The following is a 20,372-nucleotide window of genomic DNA, read 5'->3' as shown; positions in this document are numbered from 1 at the left end:
CAGAGAGTGCTTCCAGAGCTTCATCAGCTTGTTGAAATGTTTCAAATGCTATCCTGTCAGTTCCTGCATTCTTATGTTTTGCTAAGGCCTTCAATGAAGCTATGACTTCTTCCTTCAGTACAAATAATCTTTGGTCATATGCTGTCTCAAAGGGTTGAATGTCAAAGTTATTTTTGGTACATTGATGCTTCTATCTTCTATTGGTGCTTATATCATTCAATATTTTGCTCATAGAATCTTTCAATATTTCAGCTCAAGGTTTGATTTTTTTCTTCAGTTCTTTCAACTTGACATTTAGTGAACACTCTTTGTTTTTTGTCTCCTAACTCTAAACATTTGCATATTTCATCATAATATTTTATTTTGTTTTCTGTAGCTGCCTTTAAAATGTTCTGTTCAGATCTTTTGCACCATCATTTTTTTCATTTGTTTCAACTGCTTTATGATTCAAAGCAACTTTGAGATTTCCTTTGACATCCACTTTGTTATTTTCTTTCTTTTTTGTCTTTTTAATAGTCTTTTGTTTTCTTTATGTACAAAGTTTTTCATGCCAGCGTACAGCTCATTAGGTCTTCTGTCATTAGTGTCATATGTGTCAAGTCAATCTTAAATGTGTGTGTTTTAATTTTCTTCAACTTCAACCTGAACTTACATATGAGAAATTGATGGTCTGTTTCACTATCAGTCCCTCTCCTCATTTTGACTGAAATTGAGCTTCTCTCTTATCGATTCCCACTGAGGGAATCCATTTGATTCCTGTGTTCTCCTCCTGACTGAGCTCACAAGTATAATCACTTCATATTGTTAAGAAGAGGCATTTTCAATGACAAATTCTTGGTCTTTCAAAATTCTATCATACGATCTCCAGCTCCGTTTCTATCACAAAACCCATACTCCAGCGGTTCTCAACCTTTAATACAGTTGCTCATGTTGTGGTGACCCCCCAATCATAAACTTATTTTTGTTGCCACTTCATAACTATAATTTTGCTACTGTGATGAATCGGGTGATCCCTGTGAAAGGGTCGCTCGGCCCCCAAAGGGGTTGCGACCCACAAGTTGAGAACCGCTGCCATAGTCCAAGTACTGTTTCTTCCTCTCTGTTTCCAACTTTCCTATTCCATTGCCAGTTATTTTCACTGCATCTTGATCCATTTCAGACTGAAGAAGTTTTTAGCATTCTTCAATATGATTGTATGTCCACTTGAATAATGTATTGATTGCATTTCCTTGTGCATGTATAGCTACTATCCTATTACAGACAACATTGTACTTCCAGATCGAGCTTGAACTACTGTTTTTCATGATGTGTGTCATGACATTCTTCTTGAATTTGACATTTCCAGCATAGTAAACCATATGATTGTCAATGGGTTTCTTTCAAACTGGTCAATGCCAGTCCATTACAGCTCACTAATGCCTAGGAAAACATAATCATTTTTTCAAATTTTATTTTTGAAGACTTATAACATTCCTCAATTCACACTTTGCACATTCCATGTTTTGATTATTAATAAATATTTCAGCTCTTTCTTCTCATTTTGAGTTGTGCCCCACCAGTATAAAAGTCCAGAAGGCATTACCCCACCTATGTCATTATAGTTGACGTTGCTTTGAGAAGGCAACTCTTTTTCAATGTATTTTGAGTGTTGTGTTGTGGTGGCTTGTATAGTGCAGTGATGCTGGCAACTATGTCACTGATATTTCCAATGCCATCAGTCATCCAAGGTAAACATGTTTCAGTGGATTAGCCACTGAGAACCTTATGAATAACAGTGGAATATTGTCACCACCACTTGTCTGCTTAACACTTGGTCCACTACATTCCTTATAACTCAACAATAATGGGCTCTACAAATTTAATAAAAGTGGGTTCAAAACACTGTATGAAATCTTCTTGCCAAAAGGGTGTAATATTTAAGATTAAGTATTTTGAATGTGGAGGGTTAGGCCCATAATTTTGTAAAGAATGAGCAGCCAATGGATGCTGGGTAAGTTAAAACACAATATGGATAAAAGTCCACTATAGGTTCTTCTTCACTTTATTTTATGTTTCATTCCCTTCTGTAGTATCTTTTTATATAAAATAGCAACTCACACTTCTTGATTCTCATGCTTTTTCTATTGGTGAATTATTCTCCAAAACAATTATACTACCTACCAAATCACCTGTAGGAGCTCTGATGATGTAGTGGGTTAGACCTTGAGCTTCTAAGTGCGAGGTCTTCAGTTATATGTATATATGCACACACACACACACACACACACACACACACACACACACCTTGGAAACCTTATATAGTGCTGCTATGACTCTTAATTACTAGAAGGAAGTGGGTTTTATTTGGGGTCAGGGGAGAGTACGAGAGTACATTATTTACATTGGTTTTATTGTTTGTGTTACCTGACTACAGTGTAATTCTGATGAGAGAATAATTCTCTTTTTCACTTTTTCAAGTTTACCACTGAATCACTAGTAACAACAAATTTCTCCAATGCCTAGTATTTTTTCAATATACACTTGCTGAATAAATTAAAACAAAATTCAGTAGACAGAAGAACCTATCAAAATGATAGAACTAGAGATAGAGTTCAAAAGACACTTACTAAAGGAGTTACAATAAATACACGATAAAAAAACAAAAGGAAGATTATGTGGGAAAGTTTGGTTTAAGGAAGAAAACAGAAGGACCTGGTGCCAGGAGCAGGCAATTAGCGCATTTGTTTGAAGAAGCTATTTGGTAGGTTGCTAAGCTCGATTCAGGAGTCTGGGAATTAACAACGGGATTCTAGTTCCTTGATAAATACCTAGTAATGATCCCACATTGGCAAAGTGCAGATAATAGGACAGGGATGCAGACAGGAAGCAAGACAGGTTTCTAATTACAAGGACCACAATAAAAGGTGGGTGCTGAATCTTAAAATTAAAGCAAAAGCCTAATTATCTTTACATAGTAGCAGATTCACATAATGATGACCATGCTGAAATCTAGAATGATAGTTTAAATAAGCTCTAGCTACCTTGCTAAGTTAGGATGGATGCAGAAATGAGCTGTGACTGGTGACATGGTAAGAAGAACATACAGATAAGGGCCTGGCCTGCTTTTCTTACCCGATTGTTCCTTTTGTTCTTAAAGGGTAATCCACTTTCCTAATGCTGATTGCAACATTTAATTTGAATTGAGAGTACTTCTTTAATATCATGGAGAGATACTCATGGTGCCTTCCCATGAGAGACTTATTATCAATTGATAAAGGAAAAAAACCCAACTTCCAAAAGTTGCTCTAAATGCTGTTACGTGTTGTCAAGTTGGTTCTGGATCACAGTGACCACATGTATAAGTGTTGTCAAGTTGGTTCTGGATCACAGTGACCACATGTATAACAATGGAATATTCCCGGCCTCTGTGGCATTCTCACCATGGTAAGTGTATGGGAGACTTTTGCTGCAGCCAATGGGTGAGGGTCTACTTCTTTTCCACTGACCCCTAGCAGTGTTTCTTGCTCCAGCAGTTTGTCCTCCATGATCTATCGGACAATGTAAGTAATAGAAAATATCACCATCCTTGTGTCTACAGAACATGTTGGATGTACTTTCTTCAGGACTGATTTGTTCTCTTTTCTGGGTGCCCAATGGAAAGTTGGCCACCAACAATGTAATTCAAAGGTGTCAATACATCTTAGGTCTATTGTTTTCATTTTGAATGCATAAGGTATTTGAAAATATAAGGGGTCAGATGTCCCTTAGTGATATCTTGGCTTTTGAAGATTTTTAAAGAGGCTTTTTGCAGAAAATTTAATCAATGCAATATGCCATTTGATTTCTTGACTCCTACTTTTATGAGTAGGATCCAGGACAAATGCGACCTTGACTACTTGAATTTTCCTCTCTTTGTCATGATATTCCAACATTTGTCTGTCAGTTTGTCATACTGTGGTGGCTGTGTGTTGCTGGAAGCTACGCCACTGGTATTTTAAGTGCCAACAGCGACACCCAAAGTCATCAAGTTGTAGTAGAGCTTCCAGACTGAATCCAGCCAATGAAGAAGGACATGGGATACACAGAAACCCAATTGACTACCTCTGTGAGAAGACAGGATGGAAAAACTCAATATCCACAGAAAAAACAGACTAGGGGCTGACTGTGGAACAGGCCATCAATTGATCAACTATAAGTTCAGATTAGAGCTGAAGAAAATTAAAACAAATCCACAAGAGTCAAAATACGACCTTGAATCTGTCACGCCTGAATTTCAAGAGCATCTCAAGAATAAATTTGACTACTGTGTATACTCGAGGATAAGCCGAATTTTTCAGCACATTTTTAATGCAATTTTGGTGGTAAACGTAGGTGCCTTGGCTGATATTCAGGTTGGCTTATACTTGAGTGTATATGGTAATTGAACATTAATGAAAGAAGACCTGATGAACTGTGGGAAGACATCAAGAAGACTAAGGTACACCAGACCCAAGCCAAGCTATCTTCAATCGGATCATGTGCCTGTGAAACCGTACCATGGATAACAGAGATCTAAAAATCGATATCTTTGAATTAAGGCTTGGTGAAGAATATTAAATATATCATGGGATTCTAGATGAATGAATGAATATGTGTTGGCTTCAGTACATTCAGAATGCTCCTTTGAAGTGAAGATGGCCACAATTTGTCTCCTGTCATGCAGACATGTAATCTACAGTTCCTCCTGTAGGAAAGCATCATGCTAGGTAAAGGGGAAGGTAAGCAATAAGAGTAAGCGCATCAAGAAGATGGATTGACACATGGTTATAGCCATAGGATCAAATATTGTAATGGTTGTAAAGATGGAGCATGGGATACTATTTTATTCTACTGTAAATAGAGTAATTGGGGCCTTACAACAATAACAACAAGAGCATCTAAGGTGGCTTTAAACAGCTCATGAAAACTTTCCATGATTTTTTTAACACAATGCAAATAATTTATTTTTCATATTAATTTTTAAATGGAGAACACAAACAAACAAAGAAACAGATTCCATGTCCTGTTTCAAAGCAGGTACGAGAGGTCAGAGAATATGAGATTTTGAGCCCATGGAGTTTCAAATCTCAAAGAAGGCAACAACTTTAGAAATATGGATGAGGGGATGTGGTAGGGCAGAGGACACCACTGCAGGTCTAAAGAGACAAGTTTGGGAGTGGGGGTTGGGGGGCAGGGGTGCCTAAGCCACACCACCACTGAAGTTCCTCACAGTGATTCGTTAGCCAGGGCTTTCCTATGAGGCATTTGAATTTGACTATTGAGTTCATCTTTAAATCAACTTTGTTACTCTTTAAGCCAGTTTCATGATCCTGGTTAATTTTCTTTTCTTTTAAAGATCATAGACATTTCTGAAGAATAGTTATGCAGCATAATACCAAAAGCAGATATTTTACCAGAGTTTTAGAATTAATTGGTATGATATCAACATATCCACTCAATCTTTCCTAGAGATTTTTTTTCCTTTTGATAAATAAAACATACATATTCCTAATCTTGTGTCCCTCTAAAATACTTGGTGGAGTGCTGATCCCCATATCTGTGGATAGAATCCCTTTGATGAATAGTTTTGTTGCTATGTTAATGAAATCAAAACAGTTCAAGGCACATCCTAAATCCTCTCACTCAGTTATAATAAGAGTAGCTAGAAATGTTCTAAAACAGATTGTGGTGATGATTGTACAACACTTCTTGATGTGGCTGGACTATTGAATTATATGACATGTGACTATACATATGCCAATACACTTTCCGGAACCCTGGTGGTATAGTTTTTAAGCTTTGGGCTATGATCCATAAGGTCAGTAGTTTGAAACCACAAGCAGCTCAAGAGAAAGACTGGGTTTTCTATTCCTGTAAACAGTTTTACAGTCTTGGAAATCCACAGGGGGTCACTATGAGTCAGCAGTGATTAGGTAGCAGTGAGTTTGGTTCTTGGAATACACTGTTTAAAAAACAGACATTAAAGGTATCCACATATGCACAGAAAAAGAAAGAAAGAGACAGACAGACAGACAGACGGAAAGAAAGAGTAGTATAGACACAGATGTTAGCACACATGAAGGGAGAGTAGATAGATTTCATGTGGAGATAGCCAGGAAATGTCCAGAAGAAAGTTGCAGCTGCTAAGATCAGAATTTCCCCGCAGAGTGGACAGAGAAAGCCTTTCTTTAGGATATTCTAGCCCTAAATAGAAATTCTAGCTTCCTAAAACCTATAAAAATCAATTTCTGTTTGTTAGATCCACCTTTTTTTGGTATGATTTGGTATGCTATATTTGTAAACTTTTAGAATGATGAGTAACTATGAAACACTATTTTTTCATAGTCACAATATTAAATATATACTTTGACCATTCCTATTTCATAGATAAACATACTGAGTTTCAGAGAGGTTCAACCTGTCAAATTTCATCAATGCGTAAGTTAGAAATTAGTTATTTGAACCACGATTTGATCATGTGTGCACTTTACTAGCAGTTTTTCATTAATCTAATGCAAAGAAGAAATCACACAATAAAATATCTACATAGAGAGAGAGACTGTATTAATGATTTCCTGTGGGCATGGCAGGGACGTTTTGCAGGAAACGGAGAGCTCAGAACAATGAATACAAGGAAAAGGAATGTCTTAACATTGATTGTGGTGATGATTGCATAGCTCTGAAGAATATGATTGAATGCCTGGTATGTGAATTACATATCAATAAAAGTAATAATAATGTGATTTTCCTATTTAGATGTTTTCTATTGCTATAAAAGCATACCTTACTAAGGGGTGGCAAATAAAGACAGCAGAAAAGGAAGAGTAGTTTATTTTTCACCTGCTGTTGCATTCATTCACCACTATAATTTTGCTTGAAGTAGAGTGGCAGATGCATAGTTGGATATATCACTCCCCTTCGAACCAAAAGTAAAGACAATCAAACCTTTTGAAATACCAATAATATGCATCCAACTACTTATAATAAAAAGTAGTTGTGTGACCTCTAGCAATAGAGAAGCATTAAATGAAAAGCCATCTCTGCACATAAGTATGAAATACTTGGATGTTATGTTAAACTGAGAAGTGACCCAGTAAAAAGCAATTATCTATGGCTTCCTTTAAGGAAAAAAATACAACCTTTAAAAATGCATCTTGGAAAAATAGACATTTATACTTTCAGGTTTTCATTTGTGCTTTAGTAATGAGGTCTAGAATTGTACTATTTTTTGTTTATTTTCCAAAAATTCCTTACACACAAATATATAGACAATATTGAAGAAGTCACAGTTTAGCTATAGACTTTCCACAGTACACGTTCCTGAGGATAACGGTTTTCCCTTACCTTATTTGTATTCACGGCTGTGATGACCCAGACACACTGAGCATTGCTGTCGTACTGGAACGGGAAGTTGGGAGACGTGAAGGTACCACTCGGTCCTTGAAGATTGGAGCCACATGTCTTCACTGAAAGGGAAATTGCATTTCAAAATTTGGGCATAATACCACAGGGAAAACTATGCCAATAAAATAACTTTCAAATAGACTTTCACTTTAAAATTGTACAATTATAATCATACTGAAATACTACAGAGCTGATGACATTTTAATGCCAATTATAAAAAGTAGACTTTTTTTACACCCTAAAAATTACATGCTTAATATTTGCATCAGTAATTGAACACTAGTTGTTAATAAATGTGAGCCATGATAAACTGTCCTCTGACTGTAAATGGGTTAGTTTAATTAGAGTAAGGTATATTCATCCAATATTCTGTTAATAAAATATTTGCAAACAGAAAGAAGCAATGGCTTGGATTAATTAATCAATCTAAATAATGTTTTCATTTTTATTTATTATGTACCCTAGGATTAATAATTGCAGAATTGAAAGATTAATATCAAACTACTTTTCATTTTTATAACTGTGAATTTGACCACTTGAGCTGCATGGAAATTATTTTAATAAATTCCCCCCAATAAGTAAAAATTATAATACCCCTTAAATTTTCTTTATTCTATTTAACTAAGTGGCTAATGTCCTTCATTCTTCATCCTTTTCTCTACTTCCTTCTTGACTATCACATACATTCTTTGTCTCATTTTTTATTTGTATTTTTTGTCTTGTGTCATTAAAATCCTCACTGTGCTTTTATAAATACCATTGATAAGAATTAGTTTTATACCACTGTTCTATTAAATAAACCCTTTCATATACATTTAGGATTTCATGTAATTATCACCATTTTGAAGATCAGTATCTGGGTGTCCTAAAGTTTACTTGACTTGCCTGAATTCACACCTGTTAGGAGAACAGTCAGTTTTGCTCTCCCATTGCTACAGTTGATTCCATTTTGTCCTCTTATCACCAAATTGCTAAAGTTTCTAGTAAGTTTAATAGAAAATGTTGGTCCCCACCAGTGTCATCCTTTAACTTCTCTATTAACATAATTCTATTCCAGAAAATCTATACACTGAGCAAATAATCAGAGAAGCTGAATTATATGACGCAGAATGCGGCATCAGGATTGGAGGCAGGCTTGTGCACAATCTGCGATCTGCAGAGGGTACAACCTTGCTTCCTGAAAGTGAGGAGGGTTTGAAGCACTGGCCGCTCAAGGTCCAGGACTGCAAATTCAGTACAGATTACACCTCAGTGTCAAGAAGCCAAGGTCCTCACAACTGGACCAGTAGGTAACCTCATGATAAATGGAGAAAATATTGAAGTTATAAATGATTTTTATTTGCGTGGATCCACAGTGAATGCTTATGGAAACATCTGTCAGGAAACCCAAGGACACATTGCTGCACAAAGCCTCTTTGAAATGTACAAAAGCAGGGATGTTGTCTTGAGGACTAAGGTGCCCTGACGCAAGATACGATATTTTCAATCGACTCTTATGCATATGAAAGTTGGGTGTTGAATAAAGAAGACTGAAGCCGAATGGATACATTTGAATTAGAGTGCTGGGGAGAATATTGAAAATGCCATGGAATAGCAGAAGTACAAACAGATCTGTCTTGAAATAAGGAAAATTAGAATGCTTCTTAAAAGCAAGGATGGTGCGACTATGCCACAGACTTTTGACATATTGTCCTGAGAGGCCAGTCCCTGGAGAAGGATGTCATGCTTGGGAATGCAGAGGAACAGCAGGAAAGAAGGACCTCAACAAGATGGATGGACACGGTGGCTGCCTCAATGGGCTCAAGCATGGGGACAACTGTGAGAGTGGCCACTGACTGACAGTGTTAATTCTGTTGTACACAGGGTCACGGTGAGTTGGAACACAGAGTTGCATCCTCCTTGTCGTTAGGTGCGTTTGCCTCGTAGAAACACTACGAAGAACATAAGAAAACACTACCCAGTCCTGTGCCATCCTCTGAATTTTCCAGGCTTGAGCCCATCTAAGAAGCCTCTGTATCAATCGATCTTGTCCAGAGCATCTCTCATATTCAATGCCACTCTACTAAGCACGGTGTCTTCTACAGGAGCTGATAATCTCTGATAACATGCCTAGTACCTGAGACAGGGGTTTGTATCCTTACTACCAATGATCATTCTGGCAGTACTTTCTCCATGACGCATTTGTTGGTTCTTTTGACAGTCCATGCTACTTTCAATATTTTTGACCAGCATCCTAATTCAGATGCACCGATTCTTCTTCATCAGTGCCTGTCTGTCAGTCTGCCATATTGTGGTGGCTTCTCTGTTGTTGCGATACTGCCAACAATGCCACTGGTATTTCACATTCTCGGAGGGTCACCACAGTGAACAGGTTTCGGGATTGCTTCCAGACTAAGCACTGACTACGAAAAAGGAACAGGATGTCCACTTCAGAGGAACTAGCTACTGACAACTGTTTGGATCGCATCCATCCTCCTTAGCACTGCTAAAATCAATATATGACTGTTTCCCTTTAAACTATCAGATCTAAACAGATGTATACAGATAAGAAATATTTTGATATCCTATAAATTACAAACTGCCTAATATGTAATATAACATTATCTCCATCCCCTTCCAAAACACTCAGGTTTTTTTAACATCATTTAATAATAATATTTGGATAACAATTCAGAATATACATTTTACCCTTTCTTGAATGTACCATATACTTTATAATTTCCTATTTTCCATGTTGTTATTCATATATACAATGCTATTTTTTCCTGCCCTTCTCTGCAGATATCACTTCACTTTAACAAACCAAAGCCTGTCCTGTGTGCCATGCTTGTTTGCCTGTCTTTTGTTTTACCAGAAGTGTATCTAACCCTACCTTCTTGCTGCGGTGCAGCAGGAAAAGCCTTGCACTCACAGCACCTTATTTGAAGAGCAGATCTAGGAAGATGTTTAGATGAAGTCAGCGACCTGAGCAGGACTCGAATTTTAATAATCTTTAAAGCTGTTTAACACTAAGGAGTTTTCAACCATAAAATAGACTGGATGAAGGAAAACACCACTGTCTGCATCTTTAGACTGGTACCATTATTTTGTAAGATTCGTTGGTTGAAATAGGCTGACTAAGGTCCATATATTCTAATAGCAATATAAGAAATAGAAAAGTTACCGGCACCTTCACCCAAATAAGTGTCAACTTTTATTACCTTTTTTCATTCTGTTAGATACAATCACAGTAATTTAATTATTTTTAGAAGAGAAATTATAGATATATATGTTGATTTTTTTCCAAAATAAGTTTTGGGGAGAGAGCTCACTTAATATATATATAGCCAATATGTAAATTATTAAATTGGCCAAAACTAAATAGATACTAGGAACTTACATTTCTTTTAAAACAGGTTTTTAAAATTCTCTGGCCATCCATGGCATAATCCAGATTCGTCACCAACCCCATTATTTAACCACATCAATTCTTCCCTTCTTTAACTGTCCAGTTTTGACATACGTAGGAGCCCTGGTGGTACCAGGGCCATATGTGGGCTCTTAACCACAGGGTGACTGGTTTTTACCCCAGAATGTGAGCCTCAAGGGTCACAGTCTTAGAAATTCACAGGGAAGTTCTACCTTGTCTTAGGGTTGCTGACAGTTGGCATCAATTCAATGACAGTGACCTTTTATTTCTTTTCTTTTTTCTATTAACATTTATTTGAGCACTTGAAAATATCATGGCTGGGTTTGGGTGCATCTTATTCCCCTAAGTGATTTCTTTGCTTTTGGATCCTTGAAAGAGGTCTCGTGCAACCGATTTACTGGATGCAATAATTTGTCTGATTTCTTGACTGCTGCTTCACTGGTGATCCACAATGATTGTTGATTATAGATCCAAGTAAAATGAAACATTTAACCACTTCAACTTTACTGTTTATCTGATGTTGCTTATTGGTCCAGTTGGGGGAATATTTTTTCTCTACACTGAGGTGTCGCCCATACAAAGGCTACAGTATTTGTATTTTATCAATTAGTAGTTGTAAGTTTTCTTTGATCTTAGCAAACAAGATTGTGTTGTTTTAATACAGAGCTTGTTAATAGCCCTTTATCCAATATTTATATGCATCCTTCTTCATTTGGTCCAGATTTTAAAAAATTATTTGTTCAACCAACAAATTGAGTAAGTATGGTGAAAGGATACTACTTTCTTAATTTGAAAGCAAACAGGACTCCTTCATTCTGTTTTGCAGCTGCGTGTACTCTACATGTAGGTTTCTTATGATCACAACTAGACGATCCAGGATTCCCATGCTCTTCAATGTTACCACTGTGTGTTATGATCTACACGGTCAAATGGCTTTGCATAGTCAACAAAACACAAGAGACATTTTTCTGGTGTTCTCTGCTTTCAGTCAAGGTCCAGCTAACATAAGTAGGGTCATCCCTCATTCCACAACCCCTTCTGAACTTGGCTTGAAACTATGTTCCCATCAGAGTCAATATAAGTTCAGTCAATATGTCAGTACCAACACACGGATTTGAACAGTTTCTAAAGAATTGTTGGAGACTAACATATTTTACAAATTCTACATGTTGATAAAGATCAACTCTCAAAATATGAATCGAGCTGCCATTTAATTTAAAAATATGATTTTTGATTTAGAGCAGCTTGTAAGTTTTACATTCAATAAATTATACACACTTGGTTCATTCATCCATTTCAATCACCTCAATGAGCCATTGCTTATTCCTCTTCCTCTCAGTGTTTCCTCTTTCCTTTCCTTCTTCAACCCTAACCCTATGTCCTTAAGGAAATGCTTCATTTCTCATTTAGATAATTGAGTATTCTAAAAAGGTTGTAAGTTCAGTTCCAGACCTAAAGGGTAATTCAAGGCCATAATCTTGTGGGATCCCAGCAGTCTGTAGCTGACCAAAAAAACCTGATGTTTTTTATGATTTTGAGTTTTGTTCCATATTTTTCTCCTATTCTATCCATGACCTTCTAATGTGATCCTTCTCAGATAAGTTATTTTATAATATTCTGCTTATGTGGTTTTCATATCAGACATGATTTTTTAAATGGTGATAAAAATGGTTCCCTGACCCATCATATGGTGCTTTTGGAGGAAAAGAATGAGCAAATATGCAGAAACATTGAGAGCTCAGCTCAAATTGTTTTCAAGTAATTAAAGCTCCCCACTCCCCCCCAAAAATACCATCGCTAGCAGCTCTACCAATATATCCCTAGTCACTCCTTAGGTCAAAACATCTTATTACCTAGGATTTGGGAGATGCTTAGGAATTCTACAAAGTACAATGCAATATGTTTTAACAGTAGCCATCCAAATGTCTGAAGGCTACTATTAAATAGCTAAAAATAATGCTTCCGTCACAATACTAAGATAAACTAATCTGTTGTTGTTGTTGTTGAATAAAAAAGAGTAGTTTCCACAATTTAAAGATGCATTTAAACAGAAAGAGAACATATGTCCGTACACACTGAATATACCAAAGCATATCTGCAATTGGTACATTGGGCCATGAGATACTCTTTTCACTGTTCCCTCTGAATTCTCATGAATGTTTTATAATATTGACAGATATTGGTGAACGTGGTCTAAGATAACACAGGATTTAAAGCATTTAATGAGCCCCTTTATTCACTTATTTGTAGATACTAAACACTCTGAGAATGGTCCCAGTTGGAGATCTTCCACTTCCCTCTGATTGTTTCTGATTCAGTGACCCAGCGTGGCCAAGTAGAACTCCTCCAGGGATTGCCAAGACCATGATCTCTACTGCAGATGACTGCCTCACCTGCTGTTTGTTTGTTTGTTTTGTTCCATAGTTTTCTCCTGTTCTATCCATGACTTTCTAATGTGATCCTTCTCAGAGAAGTTGGTACTTTATAATAGTCTGCTTATTTTGTGTTCATATCACATGTGAAAATACGTGGTGAGCTTTGGAAAGGTGGGTGAGTTCGAAGCACAGAAAGTTCTGTTATAACAGCCCATGCTTCACCAAAGACACCACCATGGTTTCTCCACCCAGTCTTTCTCCTGCTGTGTATGCTGTTAGCTTCCTCACTGTACGTCCATCTACTACTCAGTCAGCTTTCCTTACACAGGCCTACTCTGACTAGTGACTCTAACCTTTAGATAATTATATTTCACACTCTAACACACACAAAGACAAAGACGTATGCCCATGAATCTGTGTCTTATGTTCATATGTGAGTGTGTATACTTATTATATACAAAGGGAATTCAACAAGGTTATGGGAAAATTCCACTATCTTAATTCCATGATCTTTTGGAAGCCTCCTTGTATGTGTATTATGTGTGTTGTAAATATTGTTAAGTACTGTTGATTCTATTCAGATTGACAGGAGCTCTGTGTCTACCAGAATGAGACACTGCCCAATCTTGCACCATACTCACAATTGTCATGTTGAAGCTTATTGTTGCAGACACAATGCCATGTACATTATATGCATGGATATTCATATATGTATATATATATGGGGGGCTGGATGTACCATTATGCATTATCTCATTCCTCTGTTAGATTGTCATCTTTAGGAGAACAAATACATTATTTTGTTCATGACTTTTCTCCAGTGCCAATAAAATGATTTAACTCTTAAAAAAAAGAAACAATGTTTACAAAACAATGATTGCAACATATGTACAAACATGCTGATACAATTGATGTATGGATTACTATAAGAGATGTAAGAGTCTCCAATAAAATGATCTTTTAATTAAAAAAAGACACCCCCCCAAAAAAATACCTGTTACAAAGAAGGTACTCATTGTATATTTAGGTGAAAAATGAGTAAGTGAATGAGCACATTATTAATATAATATTAATTATGACAGGACTTAAAATCTTTGGTATGTATTTTTAAGTTAATTTTTAGATTAAGTGGTATTTCAAAACTTTGTATCCCTTTGGTGAATATTGTCAATAAGTCATATTGTCTGCTGTTCTAAGGCAATTTCTTAAGATTGTGGAAAGATTCATGCCAAGAAATATTTTAGAATAGAAAATGAACACACCAGTAGATGATTTTTCAAACCAATGATGATGGTAAAGAGTACAAATAGCTTTGGAGATGTTATGTCTACCTCTACATCTCCAAATTATGAGATGTGTGTACTTTAGGAATTCCAACTATTCTGGATCTTGATGCCTTCACCTGGAATCTCTGAGAGTTGGACAAATCACTCATGGCATCTCTGGGGGTTTCAATGTCTGTTTTCTATGATTATATCATGAAGTTATCGTGCTGATTTCAGAGGGGGCAATGAGTGAGGCAGAGGCTGCAAATGACATTTCCATCTAATACGGTTTTTATTATCACAGGTAATAAATACCTCATAATGAGTAAAATTGGCTAAAGAGCCAGCAGATATCAGTTTTAATTCTAATATGTTTTTAATGTTTCTTTTTCAGTTTGGGATTTAAAAAGAATTGAATAACATTGGTTTGTTTTCTTACCCCTAGAATAAGTAATTAAATTCCTATCTTGTAATATTTACAGTTGCTTTTTATTTGCCTATTAGGCAGGGATGAGGATAAAGGCTTACAGTGACATACTTCACCTGAGAGTAACTTGACATTGGCCATCAAGTAAATTATACTTTTTAAGAGGCTCAGGAAGATGTAAACAAAGCAGGAAAATCCTAGAAATATTACCTTGCACTTTGGAAAATTAGATTTGCTAAATAAAGCATAATGACATGAAACTTAACAACATATGGCCTGCCCAAATGTGAATTTACATCAGTTTGGAACAGCCCAGATAATAGGAGATGTGTTAACAGGCATTTCTTCAAACAGTTCGGTTGGGATCCAATGAGGCAGGAGTATTCATTTTGTGAAATTGCCATAAATTGCTATTGTTTATATATGGACACATTTCAGGAGCTATGAGAAGTGGACATTGAGAGATTCTGCAAGGCTCAACAAGTCATGGAAGGGAAATATTACATCCCATAGAAGTGGATCAAGGCAAGTTGTGGTTACAATGCCTGAACTGCTTTCTATCCCTTATTCTCCAACCACTGTTAGTGGTCAGCGTGGCCAGCGTCACTGCAGAAAGCTGATAACTTGTGGTTCAATTACATTGGCAGCAAGAGAAAATGCGTATCCTGATGTATTAATTTGACCTTTTAAAAAAATTCTGGGTGGCAAAAACCTGTCTCATGCCACTGACAGACCCACATAAGATGAAAGAGAGAAAAATAAAGTTCACAAGGCACCTAATCATTAAATTAATTAAAGATGTGAATTTATTTTGTGTTCCAAGTTAGTGAAGCAAAAAAAGTATTTGAAAAAGAATGTGTGTTGTTCAAAAAGATCAGGCTTTCTATAGTCTGGAAACTTTGATACAAGTCTAGCAACAAAAATAGTCTATGTTTACATATAAATTGCTATTTCACAATTACAGTACAGCAAGATATGATTAATATCCCAAAACAAAATCAATATTTTTATCATTTATTAACAATACTACCTTCTTGGTATAGAATCAATCAAATACCTCTTGGTTAACAATTTTTGTTTAGTGGAAGATTAAATCAATTTGTCATATCAAATAAGAAAGAATGCTCATGTATCACAATATCTATTCAAATTTTCTGATACAATCTACCTTTTAGAATTTAGCACATTTTTGGTTCACTCACTTGTGAAAATGGACAGATGCACAATTTTTTTATCTGCAACGTTAGCATTGAACCCAAACTTTAAACACCGGGTCTTCTATTTGAAACACTGTGCAAGGCACTGAAGGTGAATAGGCATAAAAAGGAGCAGAGACCTTGTCTTCATGAAGCTTTATATGCCAAAAGGAACTCACTCACTACTATCCAGTTGATCTGATCCATAGTGACCCATAGGACAGGGTAGCATTGCCTCTGTGGTTTTCCAAAATGTAGGAAGCTTCATCTTTCTCCCCATGGAGCAACAGGTGGTTTTTCCTGCAGAACTAGTGGTTAGCAGCCCATTGCATCCCCATTATGATACCGGAGGGAAATAGTAGCCCAGGAGTGACACAGTTATATTTACACATGCTGAGCCCTGGCAGTGTGATCTAGTTACAAGCACAGCTGAACAAGCCCGTCCTTGGGAAGCTTATAGGACCGTTCCACTAGGTACTACAGGTCTCACTGAGGTGGAACTGACTCGAAAGCAAACATTTTTATTTGTGTTCTCAGGGTAATAGATCATGAAAAGCTATCCTGTGGAAATGACAAGAACAAATCCACTTTCTGTGTATGTTCCTCATCTCCCTTTCATCAAAAGTTAGGAGTCTCTCCAATGATTTTTGGACAATGCATATGACCATGTATTCATTATGAGTAGCAATTATTTTAAAAGATTTTGAAATATTATAGGAGGAAAATATCACTCTCACAGCCAGCCAGTTGAAGAACTGTGTCCTTTGGTTCATGAGGTCTGCTCTCGTGCTCAATAGTCAGTCTCAGAAGTCATGCTGCAGGTGCAGCTGGTATCAGAACCGAGGTGGAACGGAGTGGAAATAATTGATACATTCATTTTAATTGTCACATATTTATTTGGTACCAGATAAATGATATTTGGTAATTCCAAATGGGAAGTCAGGGGGAAAAAAACATACAGAAAAGAAAAAAAGGATTTGGAGGTAAATTTTCAACAGAGATCATAGAATATTTACTGAAAAAAACATAAATGAAACTTGGTAGAAATATATTATCAAAGTAATCAAGAGCAACAGCAAAATATATGAAAAGCAAGAAGAATGTCACAAGAAGTAGAACTTATGTTCTGTTATTGTATACATAGAGGGTTTTTGGAAAGCAACAATACATAAAACACAAATAAATAAAAAAGAAAGTGAAAACATATGGCAACAATACTTTTCAAACAGAAAAGAGAACTTCACGAAATCAGGTTGTGGTAGTCACATAATTTCATGTCAACTTGAAGACATATAAAAGTGTAGGGGTGGGGTTTTGCCTGTCAATCAGCTCACAGCCTGTTGGTGACACCTTGTGAGTAGGACCTTCTCATGAGGAGGGCATTGGGGACCACTCCCTCTCTTTCTGCCTTCACCTCTGGCCACTCTGAGACCTGCCAGAGCCCTGTGAAAAATGTCACCATTGGACCCACACAACTTTGTACCCACGGGCCTGTGATCTTCCTATATTCTGTATAATTGCATGTGGTTGTGTGAGTCTGAAGAGGAATTTTGGACTATTATCAGACTTAGGACTTGAGTTAGTCTGGGCTGGGATGTTTTCTCCATGTATAATTATTCTGGATATAAAGTTTTCTTATACATATTGTGGGAAACTGAGAACCTGCAAGAAAATGTAAGCGACCTACTCTCTATACTTGTGATCACTGGGCTTGGAAGACCCGACCTAATGTTTAGAGTAAGACCTCCACTGTCCCAAGAAATAGAGAAAGCTTAAAATACATAGTCTCCAGATAGATTTCTCCATAATTGGACTCCATTAAAATGCTAATATCAAAAAGTATAGCATCTGAGGTCTTAAAGGCTTGCAGATAAACAAGCGGCCATCAAGCTCAGAAGCAACAAAGCCCACATGGAAGAAGCACACCAGCCTATGCGATCAAGAGGTGTCGAAGGGATCAGGTATAAGGCATCATCAGAACAAAACATCTTACCATAGTCAATGATGGGGGGAGTGTGGAGTGGAGACCCAAAGCCCATTTGTAGGCCATTGGAGATCCCCTTGCAGAAGGGTCTCGGGGAGGAGACAAGCCAGTCAGGGTGCGATGTAACAACGATGAAAAATACAACTTTCCTCTGGTTCCTAAATGCTTCCTCCCCATCCCCACTATCATGATATGAATTCTACCTTGCAAGTCTGGCTAGACCAGAGGATGTACACTGGTACATATAGGTACTGGAAGTATAGGGAATCCAGGGTGGATGATCCCTTTAGGACCAGTGGTGTGAGTGGCAATACTGGAAGGGTAGAGTGAAAGTGGGTTGGAAAGAGGGAACCGATTATAAGGAATAATATGTGACCTCCTCCCTGGGGGACGGACAACAGAAAAGTGGGTGAAGGGAGACATTGGACAGGGCAAGATATGACAAAATAATAATTTATAAATTATCAAGGGCTCATGAGGGAGGGTGGAGCGGCGAGGGAGGGGAAAAATGAGGACCTAATGCCAGGGGCTTAAGTGGAGAGCAAATGTTTTGAGAATGATGAGGGCAATGAATGTACAAATGCTCTTTACACGATTGGTGTACATATGGATTGTGATAAGAGTTGTAATAAAATGATAAAAAATGCTAATATAAAGTTGTCTGGCACCTGGCTCCTCAATATGCAAGTAAAGAAAGCCTATCTTTAAGAGCAGTCAGGTCCTTTTGTCCCTCTAGCTCAAGGAGGGATCCAATCCTTTTGTCTCTGAAATGCCCTATACCTATCATGAAGTGTCCCCCGGGGAGCTCAGGATATCAAACGCATTGCCCATGCTATTATGTATGTGCTAAATGGCGGCTTGCAGCCTGCCTTACTATATGAGCCCATTGTTGAGTAGACTTGAGACTGCTTTGCTCCAGGTTCTGGAGACCAGTCTCCTGTGCTCTGTTCTTCCTGTTTCCTTCTCGGGATCCCAATTGTGGAGCTGGACCGCACACCTTTATAAGTGTCTTTGGATTTCTTTGTAGTTGACCTCTAGTCAACCAGGTCTAAAGCACAGGTACGGAACTCTGGATTGCGTGTCAGGATTTTATAGTGTTTTGCATCATTCCTGGTATATACTTTGAAGGAATGTGTTTAACCACAAATTCTATTTCCCTCCATGCTAAGAAGTATACTCCCACTCTTCTGGAAAGACATATTCAAAGTTATGCTTACTATTCTGTGTTGAAGTGAAAACCTACACTGGTATTTATTTCATAGCAATCTAAACAAACAAACGAACAAAAAATGGAGATTTGCGTAAACATTTAGAAACATGGGGAGGATAACATGACAAAGTCAGCATTTCATTTTGTTTGTACTCTAATTGCTTAGTAGATGAAATAATATAATCTACCTGGAAATATGCTGAATTCTTTACCTGAGTGTAAAAGATCTGTTAGGTAGCTAAATTTAGGGACAGGGATAGTCCCTCCCATGCCTACAAAGGCCCCCATAGAGGAGTTGAAAATAAATCAGACAACCATTAAATGCCTATTAAGACCCTAAACTGAGGATGCTAACACTCAAGCACCCGAACCAGGTGGGAGATTCACTTGGGTGGTCCAAACTAGGCCCAGGCTCATGACATCACCAGGTGGGCTTAACCCAGCTAATGGGGTCAACCAAAACCTTCAACCAAGCCTTCCCCCAGCCAGGGAGTGGGCTAGAATAAGGGCAGGGAGCATGCTCTAGAATGCTCTCTTGCCCCCTCACATTCTAACCTTTGCACCCTCCTGCCCCTTGCTCCCTCAGTTCCTGGGATCCCCCCCCATTCCCACCCCGCAGTTCCACACACGTGGGTGTTCTTTTCCATGAGGTTGCTCATGTCTAGTTGCCAACCTCTTTGAGACCGTAAAACCTGATTATTTGTCCTGTCCTTCATAAAAACCCATTTGGATTACAAAATGGGTTTCAGCATGAACTTGTTCATGGTGCATAAGCCATGACCCTTGGTTTTCCCCCCGAGAAATCTTACGTTGTGGTTCCGTGTGCCTCGGATAAAAACCTGTGGACCCCCTCCTGGAGGGTAAGCCCCGCTCCCTGGAGCAGGCAAACGGACCCCTTCGCTGCTCCTTTCAGACTTCACCTCACCACCTTTGAGAGACAGAGCAGCTCTGGTGCCTAGGTCAAACTTTCCAAGTGTCGGATTTAAACTACAAGGCGTGCAGCTTGAAAAACCGCCGTCCTCTCTAAGGAAGATGGACCCTCCTCCTCTTACTCCTCTCACACTTGACTGCAGATTTTGTGGGATGCAATCCTGCCTTTGGAAGC

General features: G+C 37.7%; 1 protein-coding gene across 2 annotated transcripts in view; it reads right to left on the bottom strand.

The window, feature by feature from the left end:
- Positions 1-20,372, bottom strand: part of CSMD3 (CUB and Sushi multiple domains 3) — a 1,328,144-nt gene that overhangs the window by 691,643 nt on the left and 616,129 nt on the right. For both annotated transcript variants that reach the window (XM_045286022.1, XM_030887469.2), the window contains one exon: positions 7,342-7,463. In XM_045286022.1, coding sequence (XP_045141957.1) covers positions 7,342-7,463 — 122 coding nt within the window. The remainder of the gene's footprint in view (positions 1-7,341; positions 7,464-20,372) is intronic.

This window comes from Echinops telfairi, unplaced genomic scaffold (genome assembly GCF_000313985.2).
Source record: "Echinops telfairi isolate 266 unplaced genomic scaffold, ASM31398v2 ScPeMD7_1;HRSCAF=3_0, whole genome shotgun sequence".
In the NCBI taxonomy this organism is placed as follows: domain Eukaryota; kingdom Metazoa; phylum Chordata; class Mammalia; order Afrosoricida; family Tenrecidae; genus Echinops; species Echinops telfairi.
The sequence above is the reverse complement of the archived record's forward strand: the minus strand, read 5'-3'. Positions and strand labels throughout refer to the sequence as shown.